This window comes from Lepidothrix coronata, unplaced genomic scaffold (assembly GCF_001604755.1).
Source record: "Lepidothrix coronata isolate B3197 unplaced genomic scaffold, Lepidothrix_coronata-1.0 Scaffold261, whole genome shotgun sequence".
Lineage (NCBI taxonomy): Eukaryota > Metazoa > Chordata > Aves > Passeriformes > Pipridae > Lepidothrix > Lepidothrix coronata.
The window spans coordinates 326,476-342,300 of NW_016690441.1; the positions used below are offsets into that span (position 1 = coordinate 326,476).

General features: G+C 55.5%; 1 protein-coding gene across 1 annotated transcript in view; it reads right to left on the reverse strand.

Moving 5' to 3' along the window:
• Positions 1-1,577: 1,577 nt before the first annotated feature.
• LOC108507574 (aryl hydrocarbon receptor-like) overlaps positions 1,578-15,825 on the reverse strand; it is a 21,777-nt gene continuing 7,529 nt past the window's right edge. The window contains exons 3-10 of the mRNA XM_017835643.1: positions 11,016-11,134; positions 7,761-7,850; positions 6,074-6,173; positions 5,820-5,962; positions 5,478-5,668; positions 5,005-5,114; positions 4,565-4,706; positions 1,578-3,945 (exon numbers count right to left, since the gene is read on the reverse strand). Of these exons, the coding sequence (XP_017691132.1) occupies positions 2,133-3,945; positions 4,565-4,706; positions 5,005-5,114; positions 5,478-5,668; positions 5,820-5,962; positions 6,074-6,173; positions 7,761-7,850; positions 11,016-11,134 (2,708 nt within the window). The 3' untranslated portion in view covers positions 1,578-2,132. The remainder of the gene's footprint in view (positions 3,946-4,564; positions 4,707-5,004; positions 5,115-5,477; positions 5,669-5,819; positions 5,963-6,073; positions 6,174-7,760; positions 7,851-11,015; positions 11,135-15,825) is intronic.

Sequence of the window (15,825 nt, forward strand, 5' to 3'; positions counted from 1 at the left end):
GGAGGTGGGGGACATAGGGGGTGATGAGGGATGTGGGGGGATGATGGGTGAGGGTGAGGTATGGGGATCGATGGTGGGAGGAGGGGCTTGAAGGGGGATTTAGGGTGTCAAGGGGGATTGGGAGGCGAGGGAGTGTGGGGGGGGTGAGGAGGGAATGAGGGGATCATAGGGGGTGGGAGTGATTGGGAGGTGGGTTGATGGTGTGTGGAGGGGGGAATGGGGGGATTTGGTGTCTGAAGAGGGGTTAGGAGGTGAGGTAGGATGGGGGGATGTGAGGAGGGTGAGGATGGATGGGATGAGGAAGGAGGTGGGGGGCTGAACGGGGGTTGAGAGGTGAGGAGGGGTGTAGGGATGATGAGAGGTGGATGGAGGCTGAGGGGGAGTAGCGGGGTTGGGGCGGCGAGCCCCCCACCTATACGGGTGAGGGGTGGGAGCACTGGTGTCACTGCAGTCCCAGCATGGCAGTGACACCAGGAACCTGTGTGTGTGTGTGTGTGAGCATCGAGTGTAACCACCTGTGAGCCCCAGCACCTGACAGGGCAGTTTGGGGGTGTGACAGGGGGATACTGTCACACCACTCTGCTGCGTGTGCCCACAGGGGCTGGAGAACTCTGGAGTGTGTCACAGCCTGCACCAGGGCCAGGCTTTTCCCAACACCTGCTCAATGGGGAGGGAATTGACAGACACTGAGCCAGGTCAAAACAAACATCACCACCGTACAAAGCAATTGCCTTTTAATACACAACCAAACACGGGAGGGGGGTGAGTCTTAGAAGGTCTCTTTCTCCTCGGCATCATCCGGCTGCCAAGAGCAGCACAAAGAAATCACAGAGCGTAAAATGAGACACTGCCACCAAAACAGACTTTATGTGCACAGCCACAAGGTATGAAGAGATCAGACACCAGTCACAGAGCACCAGGGGGTCTGTCAGGGCCCCAGGCAGCAGAGCCTCGTGGGTGCCCCCACTCCGAGGTGACCTTTGGAGCCTGTGCCCTTGGCACCCTGTGTTTCACGTCGTCTCACTAGTGCCAGGACAGCAGAGGCTGGTGAGCAGAGTCCATCCTGCTGCTTTTTGGGTCCGGATCATGGCGAGCCGCCTCCTTGTCCTGTCCGAAGTGCTCCTCCAGGCCACTTTGGAGGGGCCTGGCACATTTCAGCATCTCTCTGCCCCCAGCCTGCAGACAGGAGCTTAACCTTTCCCAAGCCCATCAGCCCTGGTACAGCGAGGCAAAGCAGGATACAAAGGAAGAGATCCAGGGGGACAACGCCACTCCACACCAGGACACACTGCCTGGCTGCTGGCCCTGCACTAATTACCTGATTTAATTTGCTTGGTAAATGCTTAAGAGTGGTATGAGAGGCAGATGTGATGCTGAGGGTGATGGGTGCACGGGGGGAAGGTACGAAGGTCCCCAATCACTGTCCTCTCTCTGACACAACGTTGCACTCCAGTGTGGTCTCAAATCGAACACACCCTCCCCCATCACTGCTGCTTCTGTGGGTTACCCTGATGGATTGGGAGAATGTGCCCCACGGTGGGGGAAAAAAAAAATAATGAATTCACATCTTAGGTCACCAGGGGCTCTGGAGGAGATAGAGAGCACAGGAGGGAGGGAGCAGAGGGACTCAGGCAGGTGGAGATGATGCAGGGGACTGAACAGCAACGTGACAAGGGTGGTCCACACACACAGGTGATGAGGAGACCACACTGAGTCAAGAAACAGCCATTCAGTGCTACCTGCAGCGCTACATGCGAGGGAGAAGGTCCACCTGCAAGAGGCTGCCCCAAGCACATGGGCCAGGCGAGCACAGTGTCCTTCCCTGGACCCCCTGAGCCCACAGACCTCCACACTGGCACGGCTGCATCTCCCTGAAAGACTTCTCATGGGAAAAAAAAGTCCAAACCACTGCATCTTCGACTGCCTGACAGCACTGGAAGACAAAATGCTGAGTGACCAGGAAGCACAGGGCACCGCTTGCAGGTATGAGAAGAGCCCCCAGCTGCTGGTGGCTTTCCAAAATGCGGCTCCCAGTTCACAGTGATGTTTCAAAGCAGGCTGCCCACAAAGGCCGGTGTGCCCGCAGCCCCTGGCAGCTCCCCTCGCTGCCTCCCCACGAGCCGGGGCACCCCTCATGTCCTGCAGCCCTCACACCTCACCTTGGGCTGGATGTCACAGGCACAGAGCCGCTGCCCGCCCACCGAGGGCCCCGCCGGGCAGCCAGGGCCCCGCTCCGAGCACGGGGGTGCTCCTGCACCCCCCTTCCCAGGGGCAGCTGCTGAGCACCTCGGAACCGAGCGCGCCGAGGGACGGGATGCTCCGGGATGGTTCTCACTGGGGCAAGGCAAGGCACCCAGCTGCTGGGGAAGGGATACTTTGGAGGCGTCCCTGAGGAAATTGGTCTCCTGCCTAAGAAGGCTATTTCCATACTGGTACTCCGGCGGCACGACATGGTCCATCCGGTGGGTGCTGGGAGCCGGGCTGGATGCCAGCAGGAGCCCGCTGTGTTGTACTGGACCTGCCCCAGCCTGGGGGAGCCACAGCTGGTGCTGTGAGATCCACTCGGCCTCTCGGAGCACTGCCTGTTCCCCTTCCCAGGAAACGTTGGGCTCTAGGTGGGGTGTCAGGGGCTGTTTGGGGAAGCCACCATCCCCTGGCAGCTGCCTGGCTCCTAAGGGTGCTGGCACTCTTGCAGGGAGAGCAGCCTCCTCCTCACGGAGGTTCCCATCCCCTGAGAACAAGGACTCATGCAAGCCCTGGGCAGGGCAAGGAGCAGGCTGGGAGGGGGGTGGCAGCCACAGCCCGGCCCCCGGGGGGCTCTCGGGGCATCCAGCCAGCAGATTCTGGGACTCCACGTGCGCTCCTGCTGCTTCCAGCTGTTTCGGAGCTCTGGACATCCAAGCTGCTGATGGGCAGCCTCCAGGAGGAGCACCCTGACCCAAAGCCAGGTTTGCCTGTAGCGGGACATGGTGCCACCGAGTCACTAATGTGTTTGAGTGCACGGGAGGCGGGCAGCTTGAGCCCAGCAGCTGGCACCCCAGATGGCTCTGAGCAACAGGAACAGAGTTATCCACAGGAGCAGAGGGGGCAACTTCTGCTTGAAGCACTTGGCTTGCCCGCTGAAGTGCTACAGGGGATTTGGTGCTGGGGACCGGGACACCCAGCACAGTCCCTCCCACCAGCCCAGCTGGGTCAAACGGGACCTGCTGCTCTGGCTGAGCTGAGCTCACCTCAGAGCTAACGGAGCCTGCAGAGACCACAGCACCTCGGCCTCCTTGTGCACCCGGGGCCTGGGGCTGTGCTGGGGATTGAGGCACTGAATTAGCTGCCCAGCAGTGCTGGAAATGAGCCACAACGCTGTTTTCCTCATTGCAGTGTGGGAAGTCCGCACTCTTCCCAGCATCCTCCCCGAGGAGCATCTGCTCCACACAGGATGTCACCTCGGTGCCTGGCCTCTGGCCAACCCCCTGAGCCGGTGACTCCTCCTCTGCCCCCAAGCTGAGCAGAGCCTCCTCCCACTGCTGCAGCTCTGCATGGTCCATGCTGAGACTCTGGCAGACATTTCCCTCCACCTCGCTCTTCTCAAAGAGGGTTTCTATCACCACCAGGAGGGAGTCGCTGTCCTCCTTGGCATCACTGATGTCCTCATTCCTGCCCAGTCCCTCGGGCTCAGAGATGAAATCTGCCAAGGAGAACTGAGGCATGTTATCAGCGTGGGAGTTGTATATGGATGCATCCTGCTTCATCATGGCCCCAAGGAGAGAGTTGGGGTCTACCATGTGCTGCTTTGAGTGGGAATTTGCTTGTGTCTGCAACTCCTCTTTGGCTTGGAAGGGGTCCAGGAACCCGGGAAGGTCATTCTCATACAAGACTGCTTCCCCCGTGGCAAAGCTAAAAGGCAGCTGCAGGTTTCTCTTCTGCAGATGTTCCTCCCCTTCTTCATTCCTTCAGGAAAAAAACAGATGGAAACAGCATGAGCCTCTCCTCTGGGCCAGGCAAAACCACCCTTCTGACAGCAAGAGAGGAGCTCACAGCCCTGCCCTGGCTTTTCTAGAGAAGAAAGGTGCTGGATTGGACTGGTGGAGGATGGGGGCTCTGGGTTGCCTGTGGGGAGGTCTGCATGGCTCAGGGAAGGGCTGAGTGTCCAGGGCTCACTCCAGGCAGGACCATGTCCACACCCACCTCCTCAGAGCCGTTTGACTCATGCTGCAGGAGGGCACGTGCTGCAAAGTGCCAGCTGTGCCCCCCAACCACCCTTCCCTCCACTCTCATGGCCTCCCTGTGCCTGGAGCAGGGATACTCATGAGAGCAGGCAAAGGGAGCCAGGGATACTCTCAAGAGCAGGGGCAGGCAGCTGCCTGCTGCCTCTCAAGAGAGCAGGGGCAGGCAGCCACGGATACTCACGAGAGAAGGGGAAGGGAGAAAGGGATACTCAGGAGAGCATGGGCAGGCAGCCAGGGATACTCAGGAGAGCAGGGGCAGGCAGCCAGAGATACTCACGAGAGCAGGAGAAGGGAGCAAGGGATACTCAGGAGAGCATGGGCAGGCAGCCAGGGATACTCACGAGAGGGCTCTCTGGCGGGAGATGATGAAGTCGGGCCTGCCCCCCTTGTAGACGAGCCGTGCGTTGGACTGCACCCACAGCCAGCCGCCCTGCTTGGTCAGCAGCCGGAACACCGTCAGCCCGCTCTCCCCCGTCTTCATCACTGGGGCAGGGACACAAGAGAGGTGGCACACACAGAGTTCCTCCACGGGGGCACACGAGTGACGCGTGTGAGACACCACAAGGCCAAGGAGCACCTCGTGCGTGCTCTGGGGGCAGGAGGTGCAGGATGCTGCCTCTCTGCCAGCTCCCCGAGCAGGTCTCACCCAGGAGGAGGAGCCTTTATTGCAGCCACTCCAGCCCTGGCACAGACAGCACTGAGGAGCAATGGTATGGCCTGGCCAGAGCTGCACGTGCAGAGCTCCTGACAAACCCCTAGCCCGACAGCCCCCAGCACTCACTCCTGACGTGGTTCTCTGCGCAGAGCATCATGTCAGCCGCGTGCACAAACTGGTACCCGGAGCCCCTCCGGCACAGCTCCCTTTCCGTGTATCCCAGGACAACCTTCCCCCTGGAAATAGCACAGAAACCCTGGGACACCAGGGATGGATCCCCCACAGTTGCACCCTACCAGCCAGACGTGATCCCCTGCCAAAGCCTCCCGCTTTGGCTGGTACTACTCTCCATCCCGGGCTGAGCTGCATCCCCTCCTCCACAAAACCTGTGCTGGGTTTGCTGGGCTAAACCACAGCAGACAGGAAGCACTGGTGCCCAGTTAACCTGCTCCCTGTGTTACTGGGGGGCTGCAGTGGAGCGACAGAAGCATCAGGCACCTTGCCCTGGGAGCTGGCTCAGACATTCCTTGTTCCCACAGGGTCTAATTTTCTGTCCAGCACCAGGGATTTTGCCATGGGGAAGGTGAGAGATGGCCTACCGGGAATCACAGGCCATAGGAGTGAAGTCCAGCTTGTGCTTTGTCTGGAAGATCAGCGTCTTGGTCTGAAGTTCCAGGATGGAGAGCGGCTGGAGGAGTGTTGCAATGGCAAAGAGAGCAACGGGGGACTTGTCTGATGCCAACTTCTGCTGCCCGAGAAGGAACTTCAGGCGCCCACGGAAATTCAAGGCCTAAGGGGGGGATTAGAACATGTGGGAGTGAAGCAAACAGGGTGGTGGGAACTGGCTGTGCTTCCACCCCTGTGGGACACAAGTGGCCCTGAGGGAACACTCTGTGGGCAGAAGGGGAGTAGAGGGATGTCCCAGTGTGGGGCTGCCTTACCAGAAATCCTGAGGAGTTATCCAGCAAGCAGCGGAAGCGGCAGGTGAAGCTCCTCTCCGTGAGGGATTGCTCCTCAGGACGGACGTGCTGGGGGCTGGACGTGGCGCTGCATCCAGCCAGCGGTGGCTGCTCAGCGGGAACGGCTGGAAAACCCAAGGGAAAAGGAAGCTTTCCAAGCTGTGCTGCACACCTTGAGCTCACGGCTCAGACCCGCTGGAGCCAGGGTGTTCCCGCAGGGATCAGCCAGCGCTCACCATCGGCTGCGCGTGCCGGGGGCCTGTGCAGCTGGCGGCGGAAGGCAGCTCTGTCGTCCGCATGGATCAGCTCATACACGCTCTGGTAGATGAGATCCGACTGAAATGACACAAGGGAAGAGCGTCAGCTCCTGGACAGCCTGGCAGAGGTGTCTGGAGGAGGACACGGCCCGGGGTTTTCCTTTGTGGCTGCTAAAAGTGGAGTGACGGAGTGTAAGGAACAGGCAAACACCACCAGCTTTGTGTGCTGGGCAGCAAGGAGAAGGACTGGCTGTGTTTTCAGGGATGGCTCAGGAAGGAGGGAAAGGGAGCAGAGAGGGGGTCTGCCCAGAGAAAGCTTAGGAATGGCTCAGAGGTTTCTAGAAGCAGTAGAAAGGGAGATGTCCAGGTAACCCTGGCTGCTCAGGACCACACACTCCCTGCTTCCCTGGCACTCCCCAGCCATAGCCAAGCAGAGCCTTCCAGCCTCTTCCCCACACTGTCAAGGCTGAGGTTCTCCTAGTGTTATTCAGCCCTTCCTTGGATGTTTCACCCTGGCCTTGGCTCTCAGTCCTTAATGGGAATGCTGAAACTCCAGCTCCTTCCCCTGCCACAGGAGCCCCTGCTCTTTGGGAAGGTGTGCTGCCCATCTGTGGGGTGAACCCATGTTAACTTGCAGTGTCTTCTCAGGACCAAATTCAGACACAGTACCAGACAAGCTGTGGAGTGCCCGAGGGGATTGGCTTGTGGAGTAGAAGATGCTGGTCTGCAACAGCACACAAAGCTCTCTCCTGCGTTGCCATCCCTGGTTCTCTGCAAATTTATTCCACAGGATCAATGTAAAAAACAATTTTAAGTACATTTTGACCAAACCGAACAATTTTTTTTTTCTTTTCAGACTTAGGCAGGGGAGTTTGCTGTTTCAAAAAAGGGTTTTGGAGGTTTTATTTACTCGAAACCCATGGGAATTTGTATCCCAGAGGTCCTGCCAAGCCCATGGGCAGCATAGGCCATCGACTGCCAGGTCCCTGCCCTCAGGAACATGTTGGATGAGAGTCTCCTGCTTAACCAGACATACTTTGAGAAGCTGCTGCCTGACAGCAGTTTTGACTTAGGGCATCAGCCATGAGGATCCCAAGGAGCTTGGAAAGGGTGCAAAGAGAGGAAGAAGAAGTAAACACCATGAGTCTTCACAGGTCCTCCAGGAATCCCTGCAATGAAACAGGTTTAGCAGCCTCACAACCCTCCTGTTGCCTCAGTCCTTTGGCCAAAGGAGCTGGATTTTGGGGGGAATCAGAGGTAAGAGGGTGGATGTGGGGAGAGGCCTGCTTTTCCTTGGCATCCCATGTAACTCACAGTCCTTCACGGCACTGATACTGCTTGTTGGTGAGATTCCCTCAGCCCTCTAAGTGAGGGCATGTGTGCCCAGCAGGACGATACAAGAAATATCTCACACCCCTCTCATACACAAAGGCAAGAGGACACAGAGCTGCCATGGCTCAGCTGGCATCTGTTCCCACTAAAGTCTCAAACACACTTCTTGGCTTTCACAGCCCCCAGAGAACATGACTCATTTGGGAATGTGCATCAGAAGGGACCCAAGGGACCTGGGAAGGGAGAAGAAATAGCCATGCCAGCATGGCTATCAGCACCTCTTTCCCAGACAAGCAGTGCATCCACCTGCATGCCAGGAAAACACGGTACCCACCTGATGGAAGCCCAGGTAGTCCTGCACTGTAGGGGAGATGTAGAAGATGTAGCCATCTCCTGTCACAGCGATGACAAAGCCATTGAGTGCCTGAAAGCAGAAGTTGAGCCAGAGTTACCCTCCCCAGCTTCAACCCAGCTGCTGAAAAATGGAATTCCTCAGGTGTTTCTTCAGCATCAGGGGGACAGGAAGGGACCTTCTTCATCAACAAGGAACCCCACCAAGAAGGAAAGCATCTGGTAACCACACAGGACTTAATTCTGTTGGTCTTTTTGTCCCCAGCATGAGCAGTGATCTGGGATGGACTGACCACTTTCTCCAAACCCATCATGGAAGGCGTCACTGCAGGGCAGCTCCTGCACCAGGAGGGACCAGCTAAGGAGAGGTTTCATGGAAGATCTAGAGTTGGTTTCCTCCTCTCCAGCTGCACCAGCTTGGCACAGCTACACTCTTCTGGGGCTCTGATTTGGACAGGATGATCCTTGTGGGTCCCTTCCAACTCAGGATATTCTATGATTCTGTGATTTCCTCTAACAAAACCTGCTTACAACTTCAATAACAAGTAGCAATGGGTGTATAGGGGGAAGAAGGGCTGCTCTGAGCCATTCAGGAGCCTGCAGACTCCTGGATAAGCCTGGAGTCAGTTCAAGCTAACAAAGCCTTCAAAGATAGCAACCAAACTCCAGTCACTCCCTAACCTGACCTATTTATCCACTCGTTAATTTTAAGGATGACATCCAAAGACACTTCAAGCCTTGCTCTTCATCCTAAATAGAGGTTATACAAGCTTATTTTTCCATCTCTTCTCCCCATACTGTCTCCAGTCACCTCCTCCCCTCCAAAACCTGCTTTTTAACCCTTAGCACCCGAGGGCATCTCTGCCACTCTCGGCTCTGAGGGTACGTGAACAACTCGTCACAACAGACACAAAGTAGGACCAAACCCAGTCACCAACATCATTCCAAGATGGTGATGCAGCTAAAACCAACACCCACCTTGAAATAAAAGAAGGTGGGAAAATCTGGAATATCAGATCCCAGATTTGTGAAGGCCCTGACACATCAAAGAATCCCAGAGTGGTCTGGGTTGGAAGGGACCTTAAAGCCCACCTTGTTCCAAACCCCTGCCACAGGCAGGGACACCTTCTACTAGCCCAGGTTTCTTCAAGCCATGTCCAACTTGGCCTTGAACACTTGCAGGGATGGGGCAGCCACAGCTTCCCTGGGCAACCTGTGCCAGGGCCTCACTACAAATTAGGGAAACTGTTCCAAAACTCTAGAGGATCATGGCTGGGGTAAAGGGAGGGGAGCTCACACATCCAGTAAACACCCAGTAAATGAGGCAAGATGAAGATCCAGAGATACCTGGTGACCATTTCAGACTGATTTCCACCAAAAGCAAAGCACTGCATTAGACAGTAACTCTTGCCCCTTGCTCTTGTCTGTAATATATTTATTAGTGAACAGATGGAGAGAAATTAGGAAAAGAGCACCCTAAATGGAAACCTAACATACAGATCCAGCTTGCTGAGGGACTGGTCCTTCCCTTTGTGTGCTGCAGCCCCCTGAGGGGCCTTGAGTCAGAGCTTTCTGCAAATTACAATATCTGATTAAAATGCTCTTTGGGAAAAAAAAAAAGCCACCAGGCAGCTCAGTGGGGGATTTCTGTCACACTCACACCTCATAAGCTCTCCAGATGCCTTCAATCACCCGAGGCTGCCAAGGCTCTGGTGGATCAACAAATTGCCGTCAGATGGTCCAACTCCAAACCTCTGGAGAGGGCTCAGGAGCAGCTCCATCGTGGGACTGGGGCAACCACGGGCTCCCCACTGTGTTATTCCAGCTGTTCCTCCGTGACTGTCACACTTGCAGGCAGCTGGGACCGGAGCCCACGTGGGAGCCCTCGTGTGGTCTGAGGTCCATGGCCAGAAGTCACACCGAGCTCCCAGGAGTCGCTGCCTCACCAAAATCCCACACGGAGCCTCGTGCTGGGGCTCTGCTCACACCCGCCCGCCCCCACAGCTCTGGGCTGAAGGGACTGAAGGCAGAGCCAAGCATCCATCTGCTGGTGTTTGGAGAGGTGGCAGAAGAGGGGTGAAGGCCCAGAAAGTCTCCAAGAGAGCTGGAGAGGCACTCTGTAAAGGGTATGTGCGGATAGGACAAGGGGGAATGGCTTCCCACTGCCAGAGAGCAGGGTTGGATGGGACGCTGGGAAGAATTTCTTCCCTGGGAGGGTGGGAAGGCTCTGCCACAGGTTGCCCAGAGCAGCTGTGGCTGCCCCGTCTCTGGAAGTGTCCAAGGCCAGGTTGGACAGGGCTTGGAGCAACCTGGGCTAGTGGAAGGTGTTTCTGACTGTGGTGAGGGATGGAATGAGACGGGGTTTAAGGTCCCTTCCAGCCCAAACTGTTCTGGGATTCTGTGAAAGCACAGGCACAGGCAATGACAGGAACAGGGAGCAGTTAAGGGTCTTGTACAGACCTGCCCTGACCCCAAGGGCAGGGTTGCTAAGCTGACATGCCCAGGTGTTTATTCAGCAACCAGCCTTTCCATGTGACCTTTCCATCCCAGTTCCTTCCAGCTCACATCTACAAATGGCAGCCCAAACCAAGAGCATTCTGGGGCAGCTGGTTCACCAGCCCCTCATGCTCTGGAGTTCCCTGACAGCTCTCCCATTAGACACTCACTGGCCTTTCTACAAAGCAAAGCTCCCACTGCCACGGATTTCTTGCACCCCTCCTTTCAAGATCCATCTTCCCTTCTTTTCTCCCCCACAACCTACAGACTTAAGCTGGGCTTTTCCCAACCCAGGCAGGCAGGGAACATATCCCTACAGAGCTCACGCAACGCCCCAGGTGGGGCAAAGAGTTCCTGGGGGACGTTTTATCCTGAGCTATCACCATTCTCCTCTCGGCATTTGCCAGAACATAAGGAACACACCACCCCAGAGACTAATGAGGGATCAATCCCTACACCACCATACGATATCCCTAAACATCTTGGCTGGGATGGAGCTTGAGTCCATGAGCTGTAGTGTAACCAAAGGGGCAGAAAATGGTAGTGGGGATGAGAGGGAATGGTGGGATGGGGACCTGGATCTGTCCCAGCCAGGCAGTGTCACTGGTCTCTGTCCCTGGGTGCTCAGTGCCTGCAGAAATCACAGGGAAGCAGCTCCAGGCAAGGCAGGGTCTCTCCTTGCTCCACAGATGGGACCACATGCTCCAGAGCTGCTTGGGAAGACCCCAAATGACCAAATTACCTGGAGCAGCAGTTCCCCCTCAGGAAACGGCTCCCTGTCGACCTGCAGGTCTGTATGTCTGTTCCCCCCTGGGGCTCTGGGCTGATCCAGCAGGCAGCTGCCAGCCTTTGGAGCTGTGGCTGCAAGAGAGAAGGCAAGAAATCAGTGTGGAAGAGGCAAGCCAGGAGCCTCTTCCTCCTCCTGCCAACCCCAGGGCTGCTCATGCAGCCACACCACGCCATCCAGAGCCCGTGGACTTGACTTGGAGGGAGGAGAGACCAGTGGGAACTGGCACAGAGCCCATGACAGAGCCATGCCCAACTTGCCCAAGGCTTCCTCCCAGAGATTATTTTCCCTGCTTGATCCCATTTCTGGGAAACCTCACTTCTGCCAAGGTCTGAGGCAGAGATGCAAAGGATAGAGGGGAGCTAAGTGCTTCTGGGATGGCCAGGCTGGGAAACAACACCCAATACAGGAATAACTCTGCAGGTTAGAGGCTGGTAGAGCTGGAGTTCGCTTCAAGCCACCCCAGTGGGGTGCTCTCTCAGCTCTCCTGCCCTTCAGGGCTGAAGAAGGATGGAGGCAAACCTTTCCAAACCACCCCAGATGCCACCAAATTACCCATATTTTTTTTCTCCCTTTGGCTGCTCAGAAGCAGGTCAGAGGGTTGGTGTCCACGACGCTCCCAGGACACCTGAGCAGCTCTCAGCTGCCAGGACTCGTTGCCATGACCTCCCCAGGCTGATTCACGTGCTGCCTCATGCTTCATTCCCAGCGGCCTTCAAGGCAACACCCTTGGGTGCAACCGACATGAAACCTCCTCCTGCCCTGGTCGCAGGACCTTGGGCATCACAGGACACACAGAGAACTGGTTGTTCAGGGAACAGAAATGAGGAGGGTGGCTCCCAGGGACATGCCTGGTACTTCATCTGTTGATTCTCACTGAAAAACCTCAGTCCAAACTCAGGACAATTTCAAGGCATGTTTTTGTGCCAGCTCAACAAAAAACCCCCACACAGATAAAGCTCAAAGCAGCCCCCATGTAGGAACCACCCACCTCTGCCACCACCACGAGCTCCCACAGCGCCCCAAGGTCAGACAGAGCTCACCTATCCCATGGGATCCACATCCCAGCAGAGATCACTGCCTGCCCTGGTGTGTCAGATGGTGCTGTGTGACCTTGGGTGGATCCAAAGGGAAAAACTCCTCTGAATTTGGGAGAGCGGTAGGAAAGGAGGAAGAACCTCAAACCACCCCAAGCCTGACTGTACATTTAATTTTCTCCATGGCAGAAGCTCTCGCTCCACCATTGAAAGGTTTTTAAAGGTTTGTTCCCTGGGAACACCAAGTTCAAAGCCAAAATAATTCAAAACCCAAAAAAGTTCCACGTGAAACTGCTGCCATGAGACATTTTGCTTTGCATCAAACCATCAGTATGCAAAGACATTCCCCCTGATGGCTTGGCATGTTTGTAATAAAACCCAGTTTGGGGCCAAAACATCCCTGGGATGTATTTCTACGTGGGACAAGGGCCTGCCCACGCAGGCTGTCAACAGGCAGGGCAGGGACAAAGGTAGGGCAAAGGGAATTAGCTGAAGGCCTTGCACAAGGTGACACAAAGAGCAGTGGGGAGGATGCTCTGAGGCCACAAAGCAGAATTACCCTCGATCTCTGTCGGTGAGAGAGCTGGGATACTTCAGCCTCCCCAAAAACTCGATGCTCAGGCAGCACCTCCACCTTCTCCATCAGTCACATCTTCTGCCCTCTCCCATTCTGTGCCCTCAGAGGTGGATCAGCCAGGCCAGGGGATCTGAGACCTCTGGGAAAGGCAAGGAGTCACCAAACAAAAAGCCTTCTCACATGACTGCCATGTGATCCCCAAGTTCAAACACTCTGAGCCCATCTGGACCGCGGGTCTGGCTTCAATTTACACTTCATGGAGCGGAATAATTTCAAAATGAAACATCAGCTCTTTTTTTAAATCTGATTTCTTTTGAAGTGCTGACTCCTCTCTGAAGCATTGAAATGAGGCAAGCTGGCAGGGGGCTTCAAAAAGGAACGAGTTCTTCCAAAACAAAGCTCCGAAAGGGCAGTGAGTGATTTGAGAGGACGCACATCCCGGGAACGTGTGGTCTCCAGCTCTCTCCCAGTGCCCGCCAGCAGCATCTGCAGGGAGAGCTGGGGAGAGCTGCTGTGGGCTTACAGCATCCAACAGGAAACGGGTCCAACATGTATCCAAGCTATAATGTACCCACAGCAATAGAAACAACTGCAGAGAAAAGGACGATGCACTTTTGCTGTTTGCGCCCAGTTTTTCCAGCCTCCTGCTACGCATCCTTGAGAATAAATGGGAATTAACACGATGATGTGGTGCTTGGGGACATGATTTAGTGGTGGGCTTGGCAGTGCTGGATTAATGGTTGGACTTGATGATCACAGAAGTCTTTTCCAATCTTAACGATTCCGTAATTCCATGAAAAAGACCACGGGAAAAGTCATCTGCAATACTAGACAAATTCCAGGGGTTTGCTGAAGCGATTTGGTGATAATTTCTATTTTCAAAGAGCTTGGATAAGGGCTCTCTGTGTGTAACTTTTAAGACAGGAGGGGAAAATCCAGCTCTGTCCTGAACCCCAGCACCATGAGAGCACTGGAGGAGGTTTCCTGCACTGGTGTGATCCCCAAAGATTGAAAAGGCTTTCATTCAGCCAGGGAAGCAGATCAGTAACAGACAGGATCAGTAACAGACAGGATCAGTAACATTTTCATCCCCTCTTGGGGGCTTTCTTGCCTCTGCAAGGGGGTTTCTAAGCCCTGCAATGGAGGAAAGCCCTCAAGCAGGAGAAAGAAGGGAATAAGAGTAAAGCAATCCAATCTCTCCACTTTTTGCTTGTCACACATCCCTTGCCTCTGGCATGGATTTGGCACTGGAAAAAAAAGGTTATTGGTGACAACCCTGGAGTCAGTTCTGCTCTCACGGGCTGGGTTACACCAGTGGGAAGTGCCAGGCTTCGCCCACGGCAAGCATTGCCCTTTGAACTGGCTCCAGAGATGCCTGGCACCAAAAAACCAGGAGCTCCCAGCTCCTCCAGCAACACCAAGCCATGCACAACTGTTTTCCTCTTGGATCTGATCCCAAACCCTGTCAAATTAGCACCAACCTTTGCCCCAGCTGTTTAACAAAGGCATTTTGCCAAGCAGAGCAGGCTCATGCCATCCAAGTAAAACAGACAAATGCCAAAGCCACAGATTATAAACCTGTTAGGAAAAGTCACGCAGTATTTCCCAAGGAGCACAGAAATGCCCAGGAGAGCTCTGGCATCCCCAAAGCCCATGCCAGCCTCTCCAACCTGCTGCTGCAAATGTTCATCCCACACAGTCCTGCAGGATCTCACCCAGGGACAGATTTAAACTTGACTCCTTTCACTGCATCAGTTGCTTCAGGCCCAGACCCCTGCAGCTCTGGCCCATGGCAACAACAAAACACGAGGAGATGAACAAAAAAGCTAATTTAACACTGATGGCAGTGAGATTGCCCAGTGAGACCTGTGCCAGCTGCCCTGCAGTGGAGCACTAGGAAGGAACCTGGTGTGACCAGCAGCAGTGGTGGGAAAGGACCTGGGGAGACCTCCTAAGCCAAGTCCCTGCTCCAGCAGGGTCAGCTGCAGTGGGTTTCCCAGGACCAGTCCCTGGCACAGATGGGGATCTTGGATCTAACCTTCCTAACTGCACCAGTGCAGGGATGGTGAATGTCCAGCAGGGGTCTAGGAGGATTCATCCTGCACTCCTCCACAGGCAGGTGGATGGAGACCCACCAGGACTTGAAGGCCAGTGGTGGCAGGAATATTCCACCCAGCACATCCTCGTGGGAAGCCAGATGTGCAGGAGACAGTCGTGCCACGTGTCACAGCCCGTGCAGGACACTACCCTGCCCTCCCTCACGCTTGGGCAGCAGCCCAGATGTGTCTGGAGGAGGTTTGGAAGGAAGGTAAACACAGCCAGGGCACATGTGTGGCCCACACGTGGCCAATGGCATTTCCTGCCCCAGGCTGGCACTGGGCTGGGTGTGGGCCAGGGGGCACGAGGAGGGACCCCACTATCCTCTGCTTGTTAGGAGCTGTTAGTCATCCCAAACTTTGCCAGGCTCTTGTAGCAGGAGAGGGTTTTCCATGGGTTCTGAAAGAGGGTAGGGTTAGATGGGATATCGGGAAGGAATCCTTCCCTGGGAGGGTGGGGAGGCCCTGGCACAGGTTGCCCAGAGAAGCTGTGGCTGCCTCTGGATCCCTGGAAGTGTCCCAGGCCAGGTTGGACAGGGCTTGGAGCAACCTGGGCTAGTGGAAGGTGTCCCTGCCCATGGCAGGGGGTGGAAGGAGATGATCCTTAGGGTCCCTTCCAACCCAAACTGTTCTAGGACTCTGTGATCCTCCCTATTGCAAGACCTCTCCACGTGGGTGACCCAGGAAGAGGGCATGGCAGCACATTCCCTAAGCACACCCTCTCCACCTCACAGAGCATTTTTAGCCCCATTTTCTTGCTCACCCTTGGCAGAGCCACATCTGCAAGCCCAGAATCTGCTTCCTTTGTCACAGGAACTGTAGGAAACGAAGCCCAGCACAGCTCTCTAGTCAGCTGCAGCTTTTCCAAGCCGCTCAGCACTAAAACCCACCCAAGCTTTCACGAGCTCTCACTGCTTGCAGCAAGTGGGGCTCCCGTCACAGCACACGGAGCCCAGAGCACCGTGGCAGTCGCAGCACTGCCAACGTAGGGACAAGCTTTTCTCCTGGGGCACTTGTTCTCAAAGAGACAGGGATCAGCAAAGTCACTCCAGATT